The 27,141-nt window shown below is 40.4% G+C and overlaps 1 protein-coding gene across 8 annotated transcripts in view; it reads right to left on the reverse strand.

The window, feature by feature from the left end:
• The window catches only part of LOC105417228 (transcription initiation factor TFIID subunit 4-like), a 78,618-nt gene that overhangs the window by 48,968 nt on the left and 2,509 nt on the right, over positions 1-27,141 (reverse strand). For 6 of the 8 annotated variants that reach the window (XM_029846206.1, XM_029846210.1, XM_029846208.1 and 3 more), the window contains exons 2-9: positions 26,697-26,857; positions 11,066-11,215; positions 9,650-9,802; positions 8,994-9,116; positions 8,444-8,533; positions 7,356-7,565; positions 5,391-5,466; positions 3,951-4,065 (exon numbers count right to left, since the gene is read on the reverse strand). In XM_029846206.1, the coding sequence (XP_029702066.1) occupies positions 3,951-4,065; positions 5,391-5,466; positions 7,356-7,565; positions 8,444-8,533; positions 8,994-9,116; positions 9,650-9,802; positions 11,066-11,215; positions 26,697-26,857 (1,078 nt within the window). The remainder of the gene's footprint in view (positions 1-3,950; positions 4,066-5,390; positions 5,467-7,355; positions 7,566-8,443; positions 8,534-8,993; positions 9,117-9,649; positions 9,803-11,065; positions 11,216-26,696; positions 26,858-27,141) is intronic. The other 2 variants (XM_011609565.2, XM_029846209.1) reach the window with 2 other exon arrangements.

Here is a 27,141-nt window from a genome sequence, read left to right on the forward strand (position 1 = left end):
TCCAGAGCTTCAGGTAAAAACAGATATGAAGATGACCTCATCGCCTTTATAAAGCTCTATAAAAAGAAGGAAACATAATACCTAAAGAATATTTATTAACATTAACATCTGAAATGCATTTACAAAAAATAACTGTGCAAGCGAATGATGTGGCTTTTGAAAATCTGGGGTTTTAAAAGCTGAAAACCATTAATGCTATCAAAATTAAACCCAAAATATCTATCTAGAACTGTAAGCCGATCAAATAACTGAAAAAAGCCATTGTTTTGCTTTGTCATCACCAGTAAGATACGAAAATACACAAAGACTAAACAAAATGTAGTTTAGGGGGAGAAACAAAGAAAAAACATGGAAGACTCCGGCAACAACCGAATCCAGGAACAATAGTAATGTTAGGAGTATATAGAGTTATGTTTTTTATGTTCTCAGATTTTTAGCTAATTTTGTCCACTGGGGATCAAATTAAATAATAATGCCAAAGACAGGTCTGACATTAAAAGGAGGGAATGAGATATGAAGTGCAAAATATTCCAGACGATACCTCCTTGCTAATAAAGCAGAGATGTAATTAGCTCGCGCAGAAGCTAAAGAGCAGCCTCTCAGTTATTGCACTGGGTTGGCTCGGGGACATGGTGCCGGCGGTCACGTGAATACATATGCATGTCGTTTCCATATCAAGCTCATGTTTCACAGAGGGCACGCCATAGGTGGTGAGTCGATTGCTTTGCGGTTGAAACTGTGTGAGTGTATGGATATATGGAAAAGGCTGAGTAGACCCACATCTCCTCCACACAAATGGACACATACCCCGAGAAAACTACTACCATCTCGCCAGCCCACAGCTCTTATGGATAAAGGTCCTGTGCCCAGGCAGGGGGTCCCGATTGATAGCTGTGACCAGACCCATGCTTTATGTGCCATGACTTAGAGACACAGATCCCTGGAGAAGTATTCTCCAAAAGGCAGCCTTGGGTAAACTGGGTAGCTGTGCCTGATGGGATTAGTGCTCATGACCAACAGGAATTATAACAGTGTGGTAGAAGAAGGCTGAAAACAAAAAGTAACAGTAATTATAATTTTTCAACCACCCACACTCACACAACTTACCAATGTTTTAAAAAAACAAGTTATGGTTAATGTATTGATGGAGGATCACTGTGGGTCTGAGGTGACAAAAATAAAAATAAAAAACAGCATTCCTGGCTGAGTACCACCATTTTTGTAGTATCTTCTTAGAATCACAGCTCCAACTATGGATATGATCCAAACCCATGGCTGCTCAGGTTCCAAATCTCTGCATCAACAATATCTGGGAGGTCACTTTTACTGTATGTCCTAATTGAGTCACATTTATTTGTAAGGGCTTTTCTTTCACAAAACAGCCACATCACAGTGTAATTTATTGAACAACAAAGGCTGGAACCACAAGCTCTAGGAGATGATGGAAAGTGCTGCTGGACTTGAAGACCTGGACCACTGGCAACTGCATTTGGTGAAGAAAAGGCTTTGTTCCTACTTTTCATGTTCTTTTCTATGCAACAGTGTGAGTTTTGGAGTTTATGTGCGCAGATGTGTATCCACCATGTAGGGCGGGCCTGGATTTGAGGGGCAGAGCTTGGAGGTTGGCGAAGGACTGAGGGCCTTGACTGGCTCGCCTGTGATTACAGCGGATGTCAAGTGTTTACAGAGAGATGGGGGGGGGGGGGGGGGGGGGGGGCAGAGACAGCTGCTTTCACTCTGTACTTGAAACCACACACATACACACACTCGCACTTACACGGGAGGCTGGAGCTGTACTGGAAACCCCACAAGCCCTCCAGTGTGTATGTGTGTTTGTGCTACAGCTGGCCGCTGGGACTAGTGGCAAAGACTGACAGGCTTACACACATCAGGTCTCCCATGTACAGCTGAGCATGGTGCAGGCTGAATGGATGCGAGACTTGTGGATGCTGACTGACCAGGTCAGCCAAGAAGGATAATGCAATGAGGGTAAAAGGGTTAAATGAGTAAAGTTCAGTGTGCCAGAAAAGTGGCTTCTTTTTTACCTGGTTAGATGGAACCAGGGGTCCCCAAATTCAGTCCTGGAGGGCCACAATACACCCCGGATTTCTGTCCTACCAGTTAGACAATGATTTCACCTGGCATCCCACTTTTCTTGAAAGAAGTGTGTTCTGCCTGGTAGGACAGAAAATCCGGCTGGACTGTGGCCCTCAAGGACACGATTTGGACACGCCTGGTTAAGACCCCAAACAAAAAAGATGCATACCTGTCAGAATTAGGGTGAGTTGATTCAAAAATGTACAGATGTTATTCTTGATTTTAGCGTTTAAATTTCCAAATCATAAAAATGTTATATGTCCTATACCTCAGCTATGTTGAGAATGTCATAGCTGGGGTTTTTTGCCACAGTATGTCATGCCTCTATATTTTTCGGCAGCCTGATAAAAATCTATGGAAATCAAAAACCCAAAAATGGCTCTGTGTTTTACTGCACAGTACATGTATTTGCTGCATTTCCTTTTATTTTCCAGATAGCATCTGCTCTCGACTAGCACATTCTCTGAATAAATCTGACGCGTTGTGTCAAATACAATTATTTCAAAACATATGAAAAAAGGATTTATGGCTGAGGTGTGAGCAACCAAAGACAGACAAATGGTCACACTGTTGTCTAAATTTGAGGCTGTTAAAAGCATATTTATATCGCAGTCTACCACGCAAATGAAAAGGGAAAATTCGAGATCTAGAGATATTATTTTAGTCTGAAGAGGCTGATCACTCTTTAAACATTGTAATAGCAATCATCGTCAAAGATCCAAATAACCACATGTTGTTCTGCTTACTGAGGTGTTGGCATATTATAACCTGAACTAAATAAGAGAGAAATGTGCTTTCAAATGTCCGTTATGGGGTTCGTTCGTGACAGCACTGTAAGTGGGCTTATGTTGAAACCAGTGTGTTTGTGTGCAGAGGGCCACTGTGAACACTGCAGGGGGAAAAGGTTGTCAGTAACAAGCAAGCCTGACAGCTTAATTACCAACGCAGCTAAAGATTTATTGGTTTATCAATCAGAACCCCAGGCGCTGCCTTTGCCCTCAGGAGATGGGAGCTATTACCATGAACCCATTGGCCCATGTGACCCAGACACTCCTCTTGCCCCAGCCTGGTCACACCAGGGCAGGCCTAAACCCCCGCTCATGTCATTGCACGCATGCACATCATCTGATACTGGACATGCATACAGACTGAATCCTGGTTTCTTTTTAGTATATACAAATGTTCACTTGCACCCAAGCTTGGAAGCAAACAAACGCACAGAAAGAGACATATGTGGAGGCATGTATATACATACTAAAGTATATTTGCTTCACACACACTGACAGGCAAATACAAATACACAAAATATGGACCACAAAGGCCAGCATGTGGGCGATGAACCTTTTATGTTTTGAGACAAAAGCGTAGCTGAAGCAGAGAGAGGGAGGAGAGAGAGGACTAGAGATTGCTGCAGGCCAAATACTGAATGTTTGACTTAACCAAAAGGTATTTTCAGAACCACATCCAGAAATTCCAACCATCTGGACAGAATTACCTTATTTCTAAAATAAGATTCAGCTCATCTGTAGGCTTTTCAATGAGTTGTGACACTGATATAGGGAGGTTGGGGGCAATTTTGAGGGTGATCTATTGGCTGGGCATGTGTTGCTATGTGGTGGGTGTTGAAAGAAAGAGAGCAAGTAAGAGAGAGAGAAATAGGGGGGCCATGACCAACCACACCAGCAGCAGCTGGACAGGCAGGCAGGCAGTCAGGTGGCCAGGCAGGCAAGAGGGCTAAACACTCACAGCCTCAGCTGAGAGAATAGCCTGTAGTCGTATGGGGCATTTTAGAGAAATGCTGCCCCCCTGTGACAAATACAAGAAAAGGCAGCCGCTCTCCCGGCAGAATGTACCTGAAAGAGCCTCCTCCGGGGTCATTGAGACTGTTTTTCTGATTCCCAGAGATCTGAACAGCCATACCCAGAGGACTTTTGCCTGCTTGGATGATAGTTCCCTTCCCCATTGCACCTGTTCAATAAAAGAAAAAAAGCAGAACAAAGAGCTAAACAAAATAGGAAACGAGTAATGTCATCATTGAAATGTCCCTTTCTATCTGCATCAATTTTCCTCATGCCTTACAACTACCTTCAGCTGTGTCTGTCATCCTCTTGGGGGATAGATTCAGGGGAGCATGAGGGGAGCAGCACTGTCGCTCTTCCCAGGTTAGCACAAAAAGCGTCATTCTGTCAATATCACTGCGCTTCACCGGCTCTCCTTACACTCCTAAACCGCTTCCTGCTCCGAGACACATTTTCCGGAGAGGCATAAGGACTGCCAGAATGAATTTAAACTTCATTTTAACAAGCATGTTCTTAGCCAAGAGGTACAGAAAAGTATTTTTAGAACTATCCCCACATTCCAATTTATGGGCATAAAACAACCTACAGATCTTTCACTGCAGGCTATCTTAGGAAAGGGGGCAGATCAAATTTGTATGCACCGCCAATAGTGCACGCGCAAGCAGACACATACAAGTGAAAACAGGTACGCACACAACGATTACACACACCACCTGAGAGCACACATCTCTCTTTGGGGAGCGTTGTGCCTGTTTGGTGTTGGGGCGATATTTGTGGGCTTCAGTGGGAAGAGTGTTTGTGAATCAGTGTGAGTAAGCAGCAGTGCAAATGTTTGAGAAAGCTTTATAAGCAGACAGGAAGAAACACCTGTCTATGATTCTCGAGCTACATTCACACTGCAGGTCTGCTTAATTTGGAGTTTTTTCTTTGCTATGATCTGACTTTTTGTTTGGCTGATCATGTTTCCATTTAAAACTTACCCTATATGTGATTCCAGTGTTAACTGTTTGCTGCACCAAACTGACCGGCATGCACATAAGAACAATAACAATAGCATTAGGGCTCAAACCAAAATAAACGTGGAGGACACGAGCATTCAAGGTCTCATTCCAAGACTTTAGTACAGCAAAAACTGAAAAATGTACGGGGCTCCAACCGGCGTACAAAAGTGGCATTGCTGGTTCACACTGGGGTCGCAGTTTGAAAAATCAGGTCTTTATCCGTACCACATATGGAAGTGGCCTGAACCTAATTTTAAAAAAAGGTCTGGGGAAAAGTTTGAAAAAAGTCTGACCTGGTCATTTGAGCCACTTTTGCCTGCAGTGTGAACATAACTTTACATCCTGCTGAGACAACAATGGGCAATTCACTAATGGTTGTCTTTATTTAATGATGGCCCTTTATTCAACCAGAAGGTTAGACCTTATAGACCAGATTTATTTGTAAGAGCACTGTGATTAAACTGAACATATTTTTTCACATTTCTGTTTTTACCTTGTGGCCTGACAGACTGTGTGATGACCACAGGCATCCTGATATGGCCACCAACAGGACCTGCTGTCTTCACACCCTGAAAATATATTTTTTTAAAAATAAGAATTATGGATCTCGTAAGCATGAAAGGAAAAAAAAAAGTCAAATAATTGCGGCTGAGGTATTAAATGATGCTTTGTGAGACATTCGTCCAGCATCTCAGGCAGAATGTAAATGGTTGATGATTGCAACAGTGAATTATTTTCAACATCTCTCAATGGAAATGCACAATGAGAGTAGATTTCTGCAATGGTATATGACCACGAAGAAGAAGAAAAAGAAAAGAGGAGGGGAGAGTTTGCTGGGTTATCACAGTCACTTCCTTCCTTGGTAGCGGCCACAGGCCCAGCCTCTGGCTCAGTCATCCATTCCTACCAGTTTGCTTTTTGCTGCATATTTTTTAGCCTTGTTTTCCATTCCCTGACACATGCTACATTACTGTTCAAGCTAGTGAAAAAAGACAGAGGCCATTTTTCCTACAGATCCACTGCAGGGGCCTTTGAGATTGGGAGGATAAGGGAAGAAAGTAATACATTCAGCATGGGCAGAGATAGCTAGCACCTCTGGCCAGCCAGTGACACAGTTAGGAGGGGAAAAATAAGTCAGGTAGAAAGTTTGGAAATCAAAGGCGAAGAAAAAACACCTAAACTGAATTCAAGGCTTATTTATATTTAAAAATACAAATTTTGATTTTTTGATTTGTTAATACTATATGACTGATGACAATAGCACATATTACTATTATGGTTGTAATTCAACACAATAATATTTACTTGAACCTACTCCACCACTACACACATGCTGTCTTTGTTATGGATTTGGTCTACAACTCCAAAGCTGTGGCTGACTTGAACCTTTGATTTTGCTCAGATCAGGTATCTGAATACATTTTAAATATTTTACGGTCCTGTTTGCTCCAATTTGTATATTTACATCAGAAGAAAAGAACTGTTTGCCGTCACCTTGAAGCATTATCCTGTCAATCTTTTTAGTTGCTTAGAGTGACCGGCCAATACTGAATAAGGACTTTATAATGAGTCATGTTACACTTGTGTCCCTTAATAATTAATATGGAGGGGAAAAAAGCTCCCTGCCACTGTCAGAAAGATGTCCCACGGTGCTGTGGTAGGAGTAGATCACTTATAACCTGATTCAACCATCAGCCTGAATTCATACTGTTGATGTGCTAGTGGCAATCATTACAAATATTTTGTGCAATAGGGTATAAAGTTGTTTTATGCATATGTGTGTGTGTGTGTGTGTGTGTGTGTGTGTGTGTGTGTGTGTGTGTGTGTGTGTGTGTGAGTGTGAGTGTGTGAGAGAGAGAGAGAGAGAGAGAGAGAGAGAGAGAGAGAGAGAGAGAGAGAGAGAGAGAGAGAAAACCAGTCTGTGAGAGATAGAGATGGGCCACAGGCATGTTCTGGACATAGACTGCGGCCCCCACATTGCTTTAAAATTGACCTGGGGCTGACCTAGTTACCTTGCTTCACCCTGCAACATTTAACATTTGGCGTAAGGCAGAGAGGGAGGGTGATGAGAGCATGATGAAGGGGGGATACAGTGAGGGGAAGAGTTTGAAAGAGTCTGAGCATTCAGTCAGAGGGTAGTAAATAGGAGAAATGTAAAAGAAAAGGAAGAAATCAGGCTTCTTCTCTATACTGACTGGAATGACCTTGGACTGGCATCAGTTCTCTAAACCTCATGAGGTTTAGAGACACAACAGAAATCTTGTCATTAAAAATAGAAATTCAGTTGTACTTTGGTATGTGAATTCATGCTTTTCTGTTCTGGAGGATGAAATCTGATTGTGTTTCATGGGTCTAACCACAGAGACTTGAGACTTCCTGCAACTGTCCGTGATTTCCTCTTTAACTGTAAATGTGATTACTGTGTCCAGAAAGGGAGTCCGTACATGTCCATACATACCATGGCACCTGCATGTCCAACTGTCCCAGCAGGCAGTGTGCTGGCTCCCCCAGTGGTGCTGACACTGTTAGGATGGTGTATTCGCACAGCTGACCCAGTCACCATCGCTGGGGCAGTGCCACTGGGTGCTGCTTTGACTCCCTGCTGTGGGGGCTGCGTCAGGGAGTGCTGACTATTCAGTAAAGACAGCCGCAGGGCCGGGAGACTCTTCTGTTAATGGTCAGAGAGAGAAAGACTATAATTTAATGGAATGAAGAAAACATGTTTGAGAGCATAAACATTAATTTTGTCCCCTGCTTAACTTGGCATGATGTTGCAACTAAACCTGGTTGCAGGAAACTAAAGAAAGTCCTGCCAAGACACATGAAAATACCTGTATCATAAAGTTTAATATTGCCAATTGGCATATACCGTAGTCCAATCTGGTGGGACAACACCATGAACCCTTTCTGAAAACACCCAGTCACTGCCAACCTGAAGAATTGATGTCACTTCATGCACTATTTCAGGCAGAATTTTGACGTAAGCAACCTAATATTGCATGACAACACGTGTTTGTGGTGGGGTTTGGCGGTCGGCTGCCTTGATGTGACGTTCATTGCGGTTGGCTGGAAAAAGCTGCTGGCTACTGGCATGGAGGACTGCGGGGGCCACTGTCACACACAGTCAGGAGTCAGGCCACAAGCGTGTACGTACATGCTGTTTTGGTCGTGTGTGTGTGTGTGTGTGTGTGTGTGTGTGTGTGTGTGTGTGTGTGTACATTTTACGTTTAGGCCAAGCCGTCAGACATCGTCGTGAAAAACCAAATGGGATAATTTTGGTAAGATGCACGTAAGGGCAGGTTAATGTAATAGTCCAGAAAACAAAAGCAATTTAATCCACACAGTGTCAGTAGAAGTGTGGATAAAGTTTAAAGAGTGTCCAACCAGGACTAGATTTACCTATAAAATGTTTTGTCCCTATATACGCATCCTCCAAACCACTGCCATAATCTAACTCAATGGGATGCAGTTTATTATTAATAATTCTAAACACAGTGGGAAATGGGCTTTAGAACGATGTGTTTGGAGATGTAAGATGAAGCAAACCTTGAGAAATGGCACCAGATACGGCTGTGGGGAAGACTTGAGCTCTGCCTGGAGCCGACTGGTGAATTCCTCTGGTTCAATTTTGGCATCCTGTGTGGAAAAGTGAAACAAATAAGAGAGATCTAGACGGCAAAAGCTTTAATCCACTGTAGTGACTTGATAGCAACAAGATGGGAATCTGTCCCCCGGTGTAGATGACCAACCACTTAACTCCCATTCTGACACCCCAGGGTGCTTTCATTAATGGACAACCATGTAGAGGACAAACATTTGTGATGAAGAAATTATACTTTTGAAAAGAGGTTCATGCTGCCCTCTATAGGTTTTAAATATTGAATACAAACTAAATCATCAAAAAGTAAAACAGTAAAGCTACTCCTTGTCATACTGAGAAAGGAATCAAATAAAACAAGACTACAATTCAAGTACTTCAGATACATAAATCAGATTAAAAAATCACAATTTAACATAATGAGTTATATGAGCTGGAGACAAACCATAACAGGTACAACGCGTTTATGTGTCAAGAACATTGTTTTTTGTTGCTCACCAGCAGATCCTGAACCAGACCCTTGACATTTTTAGAAGTCTCAGGAGATGGAGAATTGTGAGATGCCAGCTTGATGAGGGTAGCCAGGAAATTTTTACACTTCTTGACATTCTCCTGCATTTCCTGCGGATCATTAAAAAAAAAACAATTATTACGGTAACTCTGTAGCACTCCTCATGGATTAGAAGAGCAATGTTTTTTTTCTCTCAGGTATTATAAAACTTCATCCAAGTGCTATTTTCTTGTAGAAGTGACACCAGAGCAATTAGCGAGCTGTCTGGGACAGCCAGTGACAAACTGTGACATCCATTATGATTCTCTGATGCAATAAGATACTGATGTCAGTCTGCTGATGAGATGCTGTGTCTCTGTTTGAATCATGTGTGTGAGCCATCAGTGATGCTCCTCCCCGGATCATGCTAGTTTTACGCCTTTATGTCTGCGCCTACATGTCCATGGGCTGTTGAACACTTGTGTGAATGAATGACCGCAGATGTGTGGGCACATGTGAGACTTTCTATGCATGTCCAGCTGTGAAAATCAATGGGTCCAGGGCTGAGCCGTGACCCAGTCATCCTGCTGGCAGATGTGACAGTGCCTGCACCCCTGAGGGTGGGGTACATTGGGTGGTGGGTTTAGTGGGCACAGAAACAAACCTGGGACACGACAGGGGCACTGGAGGTTGCGGCAATGCCTGACTGCGGTGGCTGCACAGGCTGGGATGGAGCCTGGCTGAGGGCCTGGGGGGTCATAACTACAGGGGTCTGCTGTGGAGCCATCACAGCCACGGCTGGTGCCAGGGGGGCCTTCTGAAAGGGGAAAAAAGAGATGAAGAGATAAACAGGATGTGACGCCTTGCTTACAGCAAAGCCACAGAGAACAGGAGGCAGGCGCCACAGTGCTCCTGTCACTTCTAGTGTCCTGACTTGAGTGGACATCGCTTAAGAGACAAGGAGGAGGGAGGAGATGAGGTAATCAGCAAAAGGCTGGGGAGGATTGGAAAATCATCAATGCTACTCTTCAGAGTCACCTATTTCAAAAAGACTCATTCCTGCTTGTATCAAACATCACTCTGTAACTGCATCAAGATTGAGATACAAAAGGACTAGAAAGCATCTCACATGCAAAGCACTAATTTTGCTTGGTTGCCACCAGCAGTCTCTCACTCTGAAGCCCTCATCACCTCTTTGAAACCTCTCAGGGTCTGTTCACACTTGGCAATAAAACACATCTTACATGATGTAATGGTAATCTGACAGCTCTAAATAGAGGCCTGAACACACAAAACGCACAGGAGCAACAGTCGATATGAATTGGTATGCTTGTGAAAACTGATATGAGACACATCCTAAAAGCAGAGGTCAAATCTAAAAAGTAAATGAGGCACCAAACAGCAACAGTGAACATCGACGCTTAGCTTTAGTGTACTGACCAGCATTTTCTTTACAGGAAAAAAAAAAGTTTTATTAAGATACAGGAGGAAAACTAATCCCCACTGTATCTCAAGATACTATCTCAACACAGCATTTGGAAACATTGGATCTGATGAGAGCCTCCAGGCCTGCAAAATATAAGACAGAGTATTAGCTTAAAATATTATTTCTGCCGGTGGCAATGTACAGCACGGTATGCCATGACGAGTAGCCAGGGCAGCAAGCCCTGCCAGCTTATTCACCACTTTCTCTGAAAACAACTTGGTTGCCAGCTTTGGTTTGAGAATAAGTGTCATTATTCAGCAGAAGTTACTATAACTTCATTGTTGTCGATTGGCTAAAACATGTAAATGCAGCTTGATAAACCAGCAATGATGAACTATGTTGTTTTTTATGTGCTTGGGGGAAGATGTGAGCGTGCAGCCTGAAAACTTCCTTTTCATGTGCAATTCAACTGGAAATAATACATCATATGTATGAAATAAATATTATCATTCTCATAAAAGGTAAGATTTTTTTAAAAACTGCAATTAAATATACAAATATAATATAATTAAGCAGGTCTAATTTATTTGATCAATTTCATTGTTGGTAGATCTTTAACGTGTATGGACAGAAAAGAAAACAGGATTATCTCACTGGGCGAAGTGTGGGGCAGGAGGAGGCGGGAGAGGAAGAAGAGGAAGAGGAGGAGGTCTGGGCAGGACTGGAAGGAGTAGAAGGAGCAGACGGTACCATCTTGGCTGTGGTCAAAGTACACTGCCTGGTGGTCTGAGCTGTCACAGGAGACTGTAAGACAGAAAAAATGTAACAGAAAGAGGAAGAGAGGAGAAATGGACAAAAAGAGCATACGAGAGAAATCTAGGAAATTTAATCCATGTAAAACAAAAAGAAATTTAAAAAGAACAAAAAAAACGACCAAGCCAGGTAAGGTGAAACAAGGAGCGTGCCTTACAGACAAATGAGTAAAGGTCACGGCGAGAGAATAGAAAGAAGGTGGCGGCCGAAAGTTGCAGAGGAATTTAAAAGAAAGGAGCGTGTTTGTCCAGGTCAGGCTGGGTCATGTTGTGATGGTGCTCGGAAGTGCAAGGCAATGATACCAATGGCATTTGACTGTGTAAAACACAAAAAAGGGACAAATATTTACCTCACGTGGCTGCACAATCAGATCTGCTGTTTGTGAGTCCATAAAAGGAACAATTTATCATTTACTATGACCAAAGCTGGATCTAATAGTGCGTGGTATCATTATGGAGGCTTGATTGTATGAAAGGAACAATCATTAGAGCCATATTTGTTAAAACAACCTTTATGATCATCAATTAATCGTCACATCTTTTTATGAGCGGTTATTCAACTAAACTACACCCACACTAAACTACTAGACAGTCATCCTCGCACACCTTGGCTTGAAATATGAGCCGAAAAAGTCTTCTAACTGTATCAGCATATCCTCTCTTCTTTGCTCCACTAGCTTCAAGTTGCCAGTCAGGAATAGAGAAGTTAAAATAAAAAAAAATTGTTCCACTATGTGTGTGTGTGTGTGTCAAGAACATTATATATATATATATATATATATATATATACTTTTTTTTAACAGATGTATTCAGTTTTATTTTTATAAAATGAACCAAGTATCCCCTCACATGCGGACACAATTTGCAAAAAGTCGTTCTTAAACCTATTAGGTCCTATTAATTCCAAATAGCAGGAGAAATATAAAAATGCACAACAATCAAAATGTCTGAGGAGATTAAGGAAAAGTGGCATTTGAAACTATCATTCAGTTCTGAGAAAAGCAGCCCCAGAACACGATGCAACCATCCACCAACCATCACTGGAAGCTGTTTTTAATTTATTTTTGATTTGCATCTTTAGCTGTGGCTCAATTTCAGCCATGTGCTCAATGTGATGACAGGTTTAAAAATCTGCAAACAATAAAAGCACTGTTGTCGGCAGAGGTTTTTCTTTTGGTGTAATGTTTCTCCTCATATGATGACTGCTTGCCTTTTATATACTCTAGAAATTGAAGATTAACAATACAATGTATTTTATGGTGAAACTGTATCTTTATCTGCAGTTTTCATTAAATTCTGAATGTCAACTCAGTCACCATATTCAATAATGAGTACGAGAATGACAGCACAAGTTTTGTAAGATGTAAAAGAATGGTGTGCAGAGGAGTTGGGGAATGTTGGTGTATGAGGGATGGGGGAAAAGAGGATGGGGTAATGGGAGGGGAGGAGGGGTGTCGGTGAGAGCCATGGGGTGCATCTCACCACTGGCAATGCCCCTCTGTCTCCCTTCCACACAGTCAGACACACAAACACAGTCAAGAACCAAAGCCTTGTTAGGTTTTTAAAATAATCAGGCAGTTGGATGATGAATGATTTAACAGGGATGGAAGGAAGGAAGCTCAGGATGCCTTCCGTTTCTCCCCTCAGGGTCATGGAAAGACTGACAGGCCGACAGAGGGGTTGAGCTCTGGGAATAAACACCATTCCCTTTCATTTTCCTGCTTCTACTTTTCCTGTCGAGATGGCAATGCCGCAGCCCAATAATGTGTCATTAGAGCAGCTACAGCAATCTGCAACTCTCTTTCATGAGGGGCTCATATCAGGCTGAGAGCAGGTTGGATAGAGGTTGATAAAGGCCATGTTTATGAAAATGATGGAGCAGATGTTTCACCTCTATTATAATATATAAGAATATTATGACCTTGTTTTCATTTTCACAATGTAATTGTTTTTTCCTAGTTGCAACACACAAGAAATAGAATAAGTGCTAAGTGCAATGATGGAGGACTTCTTTCCTGAGTTTTCATACCATTAATGACAAAAGACGGTACAGTGGACAGAAAAGTTGTAATTTAGTGCATAACATGTAAGGTTAATTATTATAGTAATAGATAATAGGTATAGTTTATTATAAGGTGCACCCTGAAAGCTCATTGGTGATGCCCTAGCAGCGTTGGTAAAGACAATACATTTCACAATTCCATTAAAAGACTCCTCAACTTACACTGTGGGTACCCTCTGGAGAACTAAAACAGACCAATCATATGTTTTTCTATTAAAAAATTTGATATATCCCTTTAACCCACTGCCAAACTTCCACAGCAACAAACTACATAGTAAAAAGCTGATGTTTTTAATGCAAGTAACACTCAAAAGAAAGTGTTAAGTGAAATAATATATTCTCTTGTTCAACATTTTAAAAATATTGACAATAGTTGAACAAGAGAATACATTCTTGACCAGTATAAATACCTATAATGATGAATGAATATTACACGATGCTCTTGTAGTTTGTAGGGGTAGCAAACACTTTTTCACATACATACATGGATTTAATAAGCAGAGGTTTGATCAACTTCTAAAATAGAACTTTTGGGAGTTATTGGGCTTAATTTAAGGTTTGAATAAAGCACACAATTTGTTTGTTTTTATTAATTTTGCCAGCTTAAATAGAATCAAGGGTCGAAAAATAAATACATTTTCTGTGTCGATTAACTAGAAAAAAAAGTAACTGTGGGCATATACAGGAAAAGCCAAGTTCGGCAAGCAGTGAAATAGTTCCCTCTAGTGGGTGTTATTTGTCATTGCAGTAATTTCCACTAGTAAAGGCTCAAAACAAAGAGCGAGATGCCTCATTCTCTATTTAATCAAGATTTTGTCAACAAAATATGTTGATAAAGACATTTAGACAAGGCTTGGAAATAAGGTTGTTTCTTTTAAACCAAATTTAACCATTAAATAGTAATTGTGTGCTTTTGCTAATGCTATGATAATGCTATGCTAATATTAATGGTTAAATAGCTGCAGGCTTTTCTGTAAGCTATTGATGTTTTAAATGCATTAAATGCAATAACTCAGTAAATGAACTTGCATATGAGTTTTCTGATTTGTTTATTTTACAATTTAATGGCCTCCAAAGTAATATCAATTAAATACAGTCAAAGACACCTCAAGTAAACACAACAGGGCCTGTCAGTCATCCAGAAGCAGCATTAATGATTGTTAAAATATCTGCCTCTATCTATAAACACAAAATTATATATATCCCACATGTCAAGGCAGCATATACACTTCTGTAATAGCTAACACAGTGATGGCTACATGGATCCCTAAACTACTTCTGGACCTAGTCAACATCTGTGCAAGAGTATGCTACCTACAGTTCCCCAGTAGTTTATGTTTCTGTTGCCGGGCTTCTAGGATTGTAATTTGTGTGCCAAGGAGGCACAAAGAATTCTAAACTCCAGTAGAAAACCCATTAAAACTCGCCTTATGTTTGAGGCTGAAAGCTTTAGTGCAGCTGGATTGAGCAGGAAAATGTCCACCTCACAATCGTGCACAAACAAATAAAATGAAAAATTTTAAGTAGTTGAGTAAACTTTCTGAATTGAATCTGAATGAGGTTCTGTTAAGACCCCAAACAGGAAGTTGTTTTTTTTTTTTTAAATCCTGTAGTCTCTCTGAACTAAATTAAAATAAATATGACAAGAAGGGCAGCCCAAGATTCTTCACTGGTTTTGCAAAAGACTAAACACAAATTATTGCAAATGTGAGTTCTTTTAAGATACCATTGATACTGTGGCACAGAACCCTCTCATGTTTAGCAAGTTTTCATTCAGCAAATTCAGTTACCGGTAATTTAATATTAGACATGCACTTACAATTGTCATATCTGTCTGAATGGAGCTACGTTAGTGTATTTGGAGAAGTGTTAAAGATGCAATTTGATGTTGCAAAAGGATAATTGATAAGAATCAGCAATTTTATAATTGAAATAATCACTGTGAGACTGACTGGAGCAAGCACCAAAAACAAACATTTATATGCAAAAGATGTATTCACAGGTGATAATGTGTATAATGCAATGTATAATTGGGTGCTGTGTTAAATTTCGATGAGTGAGCCACATTGAGTAAATGTGGCTTAAGAAATTGGATTTACAAACTAACCTTAGATTCTCATATGTAACATAAATCTATCTTGGACATCATAATTACACAGTTTAGCATATTAATCACATTTGAATTAGGGTGTTCGATCTTGTTCAAATGAATTGGTCAAATCTTTATTATGTATAATTATTGATAAGTATTATTAATTACTAAAGAAAAATTATCAATCATATTTAATTATACAGGGGACTACCCTATTAACAAGGAACCATACGCAAATGTGATTCAGGCTCAAAGTTATCAATATTGAAGTTATGAATCTGAGCACATAATCTCTCAACCAGCTTGACACAATATAAACACACAATAATTGTGAAGGTACCTCAACTTTAAATTTAAATCAAATGATGTCAATTAATAATCAACAATACTCAAAAATCTACTTTATGTATGCTAAAGCTACCATAATTTTTAATAGACACTTCAAACATAGCATATGGAGGTGCAGGTATGCCTATGTGTATGTAAATGAAGGAGAGAACAAAAGGGGGAAGGAATGAAGAGATGGAAAAAGACAGAGAAAGGAAGGAGCAAACACAAAAGGGTTTATTTCACTAACATGCCTTTCTCTTAAAAACTGGCGGGCAATTTAACAGGCTCAGGATGGCGATCTGATCACCCTGCAGGTCAGAGTGTGTGTCTGAGTAAGTGAGTGAGTGAGTGAGTGAGTGAGTGAGTGAGTGAGTGAGTGAGTGAGTGAGTGAGTGAGTGAGTGAGTGAGTGAGTGAGTGAGTGAGTGAGTGAGTGAGTGAGTGAGTGAGTGAGTGAGTGAGTGAGTGAGTGAGTGAGTGTGCATGCATGCATGCATGCATGTGTGGAAAAGAAAGAAAAACTTGAGAATCAGGATGATTGTCTTTTTTTTGTCTGAAGCATAAAGGTGTGTGTGTGTGTGTGTGTGTGCATGTGTGTGTGTGTGTGTATGTGTGCCAAACAGCCACCGCTGCATTTCACACCGGGTGGTGAAACTGCAAAATCTGCTGGGAAACAAAGTCTGTCTTGGGCTTTCATTGTTTCAATTAAGCACCTTTTTGGGGGTGCCTAACTGGGGTCCCCCAATTGAGTTCTACTAGGCCTTACTCTGGCTCTATAGGCCCAACAAGGCCTTTAGAATAAACCTGTTCACTTAATGAGGTGGTATCCACCCAATATCAATTATATGTCCACCTGAAGATCAATGTTCTTTTATCAAGAACATATACAAAGTTCATCACTTGTTTCCATGACAAATACTCGATAGAGGGTAGAATGCAAATAAATGTTCCTATATGACATTAAATTCTGTAATTAAGTCTGTAATGATAGAATTTTTATTGTAGAGGGGTGATTAGCAAGTCAAGATTACCCAATGGGAACAAAGCCCAGGAATCCACACCTACACAGGGCCTACATAGACCTGCCAAAAGAAAACATGTTCCCCTTAATTCCTCTTTATTTTTTAAAATGACACCCTGTACAACCAATAAAAATCACAGATATTTTTTTTTTACTAAAAGCAAATAATATAACTGGTGAAGGGCAAGTGTGAAAATGATGATAAAAGCAGTTGCCACCATCAAACTGATCTATGGGGAAGTAGTAGTGAAATAGAGTAAAAGCAAATGTGAAAGAGAGGAGTGGGACATGGTGATTTTTTAAGAAGTGTGCCATCAATACTCACAAAAAATTGAACAAGAATTCTGTGTTTCTGTAGAAAACCTGAAGCCGGGTTAGCTAGATACACACCCTGTAGCTAGTTTAAGTCAAAACACCGGCAAGTCTCGGTTGCTGACCCAACTGGAGTCCGACTGAAGCCCGAGGACAATGGCATTTGTAGCTCACCACAATCTGTAGCTAACTGCTGTCAGAACACCAACAGTTCTGAGTTGGAGAGCAGCAAGTGGCTGTGCCAGCTGTTGGACCTGGCATCCAAAAATTTTTGCCCAGGGGCCCTTGCCCTTGTAATCCAGGCCTGGTGATCAGACCCTCACACACACACAGATGACACCTGTTCATTTACCAAGACAAAACTAAATTGTAAGTAAAATGGCGTTTGCTCTGCCTTAAGCATGACAAGCGTTCCCAACCACGCCTGCCTTCTCCTGACCTGTCTACTCGACCATGTTAGCTTTGCTTGGGTCTAGCTTCAACCTGTTACAGTAAAATCTGGCCAGCAATGAATCCAGTGAAAGCTTCCTCACCAAAGAACCACTCCAAGGAGCAAGGAGAGGGCATCACCATTGCGACAATGGCAAATAAACACTCTTTTTTGGCTATGGCACAATCCTTAAATGAGCTGAGACCTGGGCTATGGCAGATCATGAACGCTGATGCTGACCCCTCTTCAATTTCAGTGGCTCCTCTTTCCTCACCCCAGGAGTAGCAGTTTTGCAGTCCATCCATGTCACTTTCCCAACTCCAATGTCTCAGCCTCTGCTACCACTGAGCGGTGCTCTGGAATCCCAAATTGAAACTTCTGGAAAGGTGTGCTGGTAATCCTGAATCCTGACCCTTCTTCACAAACTATTCCCTATTGGCTTACCTGGACCCACACACCTTTGCCTCTGAGACTGCTGTAGTGGCCTTTGCAATCAACCACTTTACAGGCAAGGAACTGCAAAATGGGAGAAGACAATTTCAGCTTTCTTTTGAATCACCATGACCCCTTCACCGGTAGTCAGTGGTCCTGACAGTGCTCAGAGTCTGTTGTACCATGGCCTGGCAGCCTGCTCAAAGATGAACTGGTGTCTTATGAATTCCCCTCATCCTTTGATGGAATCATTGAATTGGCATCTCAAAATGATCTTTGCATCCAGGCCTGGAGATGGGAGAGGAAGTAGGGAATGTCTGGTCATTTCCATCCACTTCATTACCGGGACTGTGCACCAGGCACAGGTCCAGGCACCTCACCTGGTCCACAAGTCACTGATCCTGAAGCTATGAGTGGGCTATAGCTGAGTCAAATTACGCATGTACTGTGGTCAAACTATCCATTTTGTTTCTATGTCCACAGCAAAAAGACAGAATGCAAAGGAACAGTGGTGAGCTCATCTCCAAACAAGTCTCCCCATCACCTTCCCACCATCACCATGTGACTCATGCGTGGTGTTATGGGTGGAGCTAATGGGCTTAGGTCCGCCCATTTGTACAGATGGTGTATCGTAACAGGGTGAACACATTTTTTAACATTTAGTTTCCATTATTGAAATTATGGTCTTGATTTTTTTTAAAGGGAAAGATAATATTTTTTAGATTACAAACTAGTCTGGACCAATCAAAAAAGGCTATGTTATGTCCTCACTGTAGAGTTTATGTTTGGCATTTTACATTGCCTACATGCAGAAGATGGTTAAATGTTAGAGTTAATTTAACATGTTAGTGTACAGATAAAATATGGCTTGACAGACATTACTGTCCAACTAACTGGCAGCACAGCCCAACCCAACGCCATACCCAAACTCAGTTTTTGGAAAAAAGACCTCGCACCTCACACTGGTAAGAGAGGCATGCATTTTTAGAATAAAACATCAACAAGGATTGTTTTGTATAATATGTCAGTATTGTGGAGAGAAAAACTCAGACTTAATAGATACAAGGATTGGAAACACATCAACACAATTTTTGTTGTTTGCTTTTAGTTTGTCAAATGTTTTGCTCTAGTGATTAGGCTACTCCTGACAACAGTGGAGGACTCGGAAGCACCGGTACTGCAATGAGCTGAGAGCTGAAGATGCTCAGGAAGTTTAGCCAGTGCTAATTGGTCGTGTATTCATTTGCAAAGTTCATATTAAGGCCACTCAGTGCATTCCAGGTTGCCAATATAGCCATAAATGACTGTGTCCCGCATGTGTCCAAAATCTCCCACCGAATCTCTTCTACACAGAAGGTGGAATTTCCTGAAAAAGACATGTTTCACGTATGTGCTTCCATTAAAGATTGTGTAGCGATTTGATTTGCTTAAATACATTTTAAAAAACAGCGCAAAATTCTATTCAGAGATCAGTCTCTGTGGACAGGATGTCAAGTGAAATCAAAACGCCGCAGGCTGGAACATCATAGCTTTCATATTGCTGGTGACCTGCATCATCCTGCTGATTTCCTGGGTTAATTGCAGGGTCAGTCGACCCAGGACAATCCGCTATTTTCGTGCAGTATGAAAAGGGCTGTAGGTCTTCAGGCTTCAGGCTTCAGGTCTTTCTACAAAACTATCTGATTTTAACATGATCCTATGTTATCCCCATTGCAACTGGTCCTTTTTGATGTTTTCTAAGTGAAAAAACTCATGTCATGAGACCGCGATCAAGGTTTAATGTGCTAGTTGTGATGAACATGCTACACTATGTTATTCATATGAAATTTTGGAAAAGATAATTTATTTCTTAGTTTGTTTTACCTATGGCACATATTTGATTGCTAGTTTAGTGCAGATTAATCGAAAACCTTCTGTTGGCTTCAGTTCAATTTGGCTTGGCTTTTCTTAAATATAATATGTGGAAGCAAGCAAAATTAATTGACTTTTGCTTGTAAAATTTTATGTGTTTCATTAAAAATTGAAGGACCCGTGGTTTTTCCGGCTCAATTTGACCCAGTCACATTTAGTTGGACAATGTTGGCCATTAATGATATCATGAACACATTTTCTTGTGTATGTTTTCTGCTTCTGTCCCCCTCCTCCCTCTGTATCCATCTACAGGTACGCCGACTTCATAACTGTGCACTGACCTGCTGACCTTTGACCCCGTCGACCCACTCAGCTCTTACACTGACAGCTTATTGTAATTAATGCATGATCTCTGCCTATTCTCTCTTCTACCTGTCCTCCCCCTTCTCCTCCTCTCTACCCAGCCAGCCATCAACAGGAGGGTCCCCCTACATGAGCCTGGTCCTGCTCAAGCGGAATTCTTCCTTGCCACTCTGGCTTGTTGGGGGTCAGGACCTAGGATTCTGTAAAGCACCTAGAGACAGTTTTGATCGTAACAGACGCTATAAAAATCACGACTGATTGATTTATTGATTGATTGAATGTGTCACATTAGTGCGCTTCCCAGCACAATGAACACACGCACACAAACACAACTTCAAATATTCAGAAGTGTGAACATAATTTCGTCTGATCGACCTACACATGTAGGTCATGTAAATCAGGTATATCATATAATATATTCCAAAAACGAATGTAAAATCTATTTTAATATACCAGAGGTATCGCTCTAAAATAAAGATAAATTATGTCTGTGGCTACTTAGTATTTCTGTTCATGTTTTATTAACCAGACCATGTTTTCATGAACAATGAGCATACACTCAACGTTTAATCAACTAGGTTCCACAAACATATTTACAGTCTATGTCACCAAGAAGCTGCGGACACATTGTGGGGTACCTCTAGTGCAGGGGTCACCAACACAGTGCCCGTGGGCACCAAGTCGCCCGCAATGACCACATGAGTCGCCCGCAAGCCAGTTCTAAAAATAGCAAAACTCGCAAGTGAGGTGCATCTAATAAAAGTTTTTCTGCCGCTATTTTTTTTAAATCACACCTGCATTTACGTAGATTTTAAAATGACAATGTCTTAAAAATAAATGAAAATATAAATAAAGTGAAGGTGAACTCTGACCTAGTTCAAAGGTCAGTATTGTGCGTATGAAAGAACCTTTGCGCTTGTGGAGAATAAACTAGCGGGCAGTGAAGATGGTGAGTGGAGTGCAATTTTCTACCCCAAAAACATGGCAAAAAGAAGACAGTAAATTTATCATTTTCAAAGTGAATGGGAGGAAGAGTAATTTTTTACTACAGTGAAAGGAAGGTGTGTATGTTGCATTTGTGGGGCGACTGTGATGACGGCGAAGCAGTACAATGTGGAGCGACGCTTCACTACGTCATGAAAGCTACAATGCTAACTACCCACCGGGAAGCATTCTACAGTCAGAGAAGGCCCATGAGCTAAAAAGTGTGTTTATAAAATGTAACAGATTTTGAGCAGAATTGCAGTCGATTTGTTCAGTTAAGATTTATTCAATATGAAAGTTAATTTTTTTAAATGTTGCATAACATTTTAAAACATGGTTCAACATAGTTTATGAATTGTTAAAATGGTTTAGTTTCTTATGGTTGAAAGGGTCTGGTGAAAACTCGACATTTTTTTCTGATCAAATGTAGAAGTGATCATCTGAACAATTGCTGAGATTAATAATAATAAAGTGTTGAATATTAATATTTTCTGTTACACACTCTAAGTTATTGATACACACACACACACACACACACACACACAATTTGTTATTTTAGAGGAGTGTGTCAAGCGGTAGCCCTTCACACGACTCGGTACCCATGACGTAGCTCTTGGTTTCAAAAAGGTTGGTGACCCCTGCTCTACACTGTCTATGTCCTCCTTCTGGTCGAATTTATTATAACATCAGACTCTCAGCATGGGCACAGTAGTAATGTTCCTGTGCTTCCACAAGAGCTGCTGAGGCAGCAAGTGAGGCTCAAGGGGGGACAGATAGCCCATTAGGTAGGCCTAATGATAAAATATAAGTAGTCAAAGAAGAGGAGGACAGCCACAAAAATATTGCTGTATGATCATGGACTATATATAAAAATATATACAATACATAAAAGATGGATGTACTGTTCTGGTCTGAAAATTGAAGCTTAAGTGGAAATGACTTTACTTACAATATCATTGAGATCCACTGAAAGAAAAACTCCATGCTTATAAATGGGCCTTTCACAAACCATTGGGCGACATCACTTATGCAACAGAATCAACATGTGAAGTTAAGGTGGAACAAAAACTAGAAACTGTTGGTATAGCACTTTTAGATTAAAAAACCTATTAATATTTTATTAATCCAAATGTTTAAAGACAAAAATAAGTAATAACGGTCCTCTAATGCAAAGCATTCCCACCACTTCTGTGCCCTGCCAGCACAAATTGGATCCCAGCCTGCTTCCCTGCAATCACAATCTAAAAAATAGTAACTCCTGCAGCAGTGCAACTGAATATCCCAAGCACTGTGCACGTCCATTTACACCAGGTATCCTCAGTGAAACGGGTCCAATAAAGTGCTTTGATCCCTGCACCTCCACCTCATCCATCTCCTCACCTCACTGATGGTGTCTCCCCTACTCTGTCTGTCAGGCCCCCCACTTCCATTGCGCTTTTTGGGATGTCAGGAGTCATCCCTTGAGGGAGGTGTTCTGTTACAGTCTGCTCTGCCATAAACAGGCAAATTCGTTACATTTGTCATTTTCTTCCAGCCAGCAGCCCAGTCTCGCACACCTGTTTTCTCTAATATTTGCAGCCCTGCTTCACATATACTTTCCACCAGATTGTTTGTTGCCGCATGCCCAACTTTTGAGCACTCATTCCCAGACTGATTTCCCATCAGTGTCCCTGCCTGCTTTGTCCCAACCCCTTTAATAAAGTATTTTCCAACTTCGCCCCCACTGTTTTGCCACTTTTTCATTAGGAAAGGTACCGTATTTTCTGGACTATATGTCGCTCCGGAGTTTAAGTCATACTAGCCAAAAAATGAATAGTAAAGAAGAAAAATAGATATACAAGTCGCACTGGACTATAAGTCACATTTTGGGGGATAATTTACTTGATAAAATCTGAGACCAAGAACATACATTTCATCTTGAAAGGCAATTTAAAATAATAATGGATTAGCAATAGGGTTACGGTATGCTAACGTAACAAATTCAGCTACATGACCCACAACGAACTGAGTATGTGTCTGCTTTGTTAACGTATCATATTAACAGTTATTCAGATAACTATAGCATAAAGAACATCCGAGCAAGTTTACCAAATAATGAAGTCTAACTCCATAGACTAAGGGGTGCCCACACATTTTCAGCATGCGAGCTACTTTTCAAATGACCAAGTCAAGAAGATCTACCTACTAAACATACATTTATTCATAAATATATTGAGAATTCTTTATATGATCCATATATGTTGGTGTACCTCGCATAACTACATGAATCCATATTGCTCAATACAAATCGGTGCATTTTTTCAGCATGCGAGCTACTTACAAAATGATCAAAATGATCTACCCACCACAAAAATGCAAAACATCGAATTATTTTCAATTGTACTGAGGATTCTTTGTATGTACAATGTATGTTGATGTACCTTTCATAACCGAATGAGCCAATATTGCAAAATACACATAATAATTAACTAATTGGGTTAAAATCACAGGTAATTAGCTGAATAGCTTAGCGTCATTGTTTGCACATGAGCTGTGACCTAAAGGTCAATCAAGTAACGGGACTGCTGATAGGCTGACATCGTAAGTTCTGCTGCACTTAGCGCCGTTGTTTGCGCTTGATTGGTCACCTGAATGTCAAATTCAGTTGTCATCTAACTGGCTGCCCTGTATATCAATCAAGTGACGGAATGAATGATAGGCTGATATTTTTTAATGTCACGCCGCGATCGACCAGTACTACCTCTGTGATCGACCGGTAGATCGCGATGAACGTAATGAGCACCCCTGCCATAAATGAAGCACCGCTTCTTCTTCTGCGTCGCTAAAGGAACTCGTTGCTCAGGTACATGTGCCTAGAGCGCCATCTTGTGGTTGTCAGTGTGAAAATAACGGACATGTGAGATTCTGTAGTAATGTATTTATTTAACATATAAGTCGCTCCAGAGTACAAGTCGCACCCCCTGACAAACTATGAAAAAAAAGTGCGACTTATAGTCCGGAAAATACGGTACTCTGTTTGACTTGACTAAACATGGGTGAGGAGAGCAACACATCTCAGAAAAACTCAATATTGGGCATTTTATCTGTATCTGATTTTCTTCATGATGTCTGATAATCATATAATTAATTACACATGTCCTTTCCTTGGCTGGCTTCCAGGCTTGGAAGATAAAACAAGGTGAGTCAGAGGAATCAATCTCAATGCTGAAGTTACAAAATAACCACAGACAGGAAGTCTTGACAGCCATGATGACAGTCGTCCTTCACAGTTTCAACATGCAGCAACAGCTAACGTGGTATAATCGGACAACATTAAGGCCAGAGCAGTGGGCTCTTAGGACACACTCACAATAGCAAACCATGCAGTGGCCAAGCCTGGATTTTCCCTAAAGCACAGATGTTTCCCTAAAGCACAGATGTTTTTGGGCTAGTGAGAGCATAACTGGCCTGGCAAGGTTGTTAGAAGTTACCTAGGTAACATGGGAAACCTAGTCATGACATATGTACCCAGAAAATCGCTGCCTAGCGTGATCAATACATTTGGACAATGGGGGGAGACTGTTCTGAATATTATATGGCAAATAAATAAACAGTGATTAAAGTGTGAGCTATTTTTGCTGCAGCTCCATACAAAGAACAATTTTAATGACACCACCCCGCTTTGCATATTTCATTTATGGATGTAATGATGTAGGTGTCAGAGGGTTGCTAGTGCAAGTGTGAGGCAGGGTTGGGACATCTGTGCACAGCAAAGAAGAAATGGCTCTACTGTGAGAGTGCCCTTATTTAAGTCTTCACGTCATTCTTTCATGCTGGGTCATGGTGTCATATGATAAATACATCGTAAGGGTGCACTGCTGCTAACACTGCAGTTGGTGAGATACACTTGCAAAGCAACTATAAAGCGCCACCTACTGTTGAGAGATGTGACTCTTTTTATGTCAAATGTAACTTGAGCTGACAATGAATTTGTCTGCATTAGCAAACATATTTAGACAGTTTTTTCCTCTTCCTTTATATAGCCAAAAAGAAATTACAATATGACAATATTCTGTTTCAGAATAAATGTGGTTGTGGAATTCAAATCAAGTTTTATGTTGTGTTTGTTATATAACTGTTCTGAAGATTGACAGAAATTGGAATTTTTCCCAGTTGAAGATATAATTTCTGAAATATCACTTCAGAGTTCAGTTATCATTTACCATCAATTATTGGCTTCAGCCCTGAAAAAACTACATCAGTCAATCCCTACTAAAAACATCAAAGATTATTACTGGACAATCAAGGAACAAAGTGGCGTGAACAGCAAGGACTGGGAACAGATATATTTAGAAAGTAATGCTGCTGTTTTCTATGTACAATGAGCTGGCTAGTTAGCCCCCAGTTCTAATTCAGTCTACTGCTTGTATTTTGCTTCACTCATGGGCAAAATTTAAATTTAGGCTGTCAGCATCATTTGATAAACTAATGTTAGTATTGCTAAAAAGGTTTTTTTATATGTTGTAGTTACATGCTGTGTGCATACTTAAGTTGTGTGTATTTTCGGTGGTTTCACTACAGTTTGGATTGTGCACATCGTAAATAGTCTGGATTTTGCCTCAAACTGTAATTAGGAATTTATCTAATCATGATTTCTGTCTTTTCTGTCAAGATGAGAAAAGAGCCATCAGTACCAACCAAGCATTTTTTAGAGATGTTTAAATTTCCTCCACAGTTTTGTTTGCTTTATATGTTACTAGGGTTTCCCTCCAGTAAGAAGGTTGCAACAGCCTGCGTTTTGTCTTACTGTTGACAAAATAACTAAAACAAGTTATGAAAAGAATTTTATGGAATTTTCTTGGAATGTTGATAATGGGCCAAGGGAGATCGCCTTAAATCTTAGTAAAGGTCTGGGTTCCGGGGGGACTTTGAGCTCTGATCTAGGCCTGTATCCTACTTTGTATGTAAACTTGTATTACTACAGACAGACTTATTAAGGGTATTTCAAGTGATTGGAGTATTAGATTTGGGTGTAAGTCACAATTTGTGAGGAAATGAGCAGCTTGTTTTATATATGCAATAATAGTATACCTCTGCTTGGGCTTTTTTAATCAGATTGTTTCAGTAAATATGGACTCATTTTATATATTGATATTCATGGTATTACTATGTGAATGATGTTCCTGGTATGCACCTTTTTGGAGTTGTTACTGCAGTATCAGCCATATTGCTGTTTATATAGATCATGCATAAAAAACATTTAATACAGTTAATGATAACAAAATGAGTACTGGAATATATCACATTGCAATGTCACATATTCTTAGCAATGGCAATAAAAAAACAGTTTGACATGCCTCAGTATTTTTATAAATCATATTATTTACATGCAATCTGCACAGTTTTACAAAACATTAACCAAAACCTGCAGGTTTTGCTCCGTTATTGGTGTTGCATATAAATAAAGCTGACCTGAACAAATTTGTTGCATTATCACATATTTTGTAAAACGTACAGAGATTCTAACGGAAAACCTTTTTCACTGTTTTTGTGCTCATTGTTGTCATAGAGATCATCAAATGTTGAAACAGTAATGTGTACTTTCTGCAGACGCTCACCTGTGGAGCTGCTACTCTGAAAGATGTGCCTGTTGTGGGGGTGGCAGGTCGTGGGGACATGTTGTTCTGGGCCTGGGTCTGGGCTTGAGCCTGAACCTGAGCCAGAGCGTGCTGTGGAACCATAACCAGCTGGCCCAGCTCTGTGCGCACCAACACCATTCCTGGAGGAGCGCAAGGAACAATAATTAAAGAAAAAACAGCACACTTTGTGACATAAAACAAGAAGCTAGTGTAAATGCAATGCTGAAAAATATAAACAAGTTGTTTATTCTTGTGCATAAAGCATTCATTGCTACATGCAAGTTGTGTTCAAACATATATACTCAGTTATGTTAATCCTTAAAAAATCATTTTTTTACGTAACTTTAACACTGGAGGAAACAGACAAGTTACACTCAGATAAAATGAGGGATTCTTATATGTTTGCTTGGAATCGTAAATAGAA

This window comes from Takifugu rubripes, chromosome 13 (assembly GCF_901000725.2).
Source record: "Takifugu rubripes chromosome 13, fTakRub1.2, whole genome shotgun sequence".
Classification (NCBI taxonomy): domain Eukaryota; kingdom Metazoa; phylum Chordata; class Actinopteri; order Tetraodontiformes; family Tetraodontidae; genus Takifugu; species Takifugu rubripes.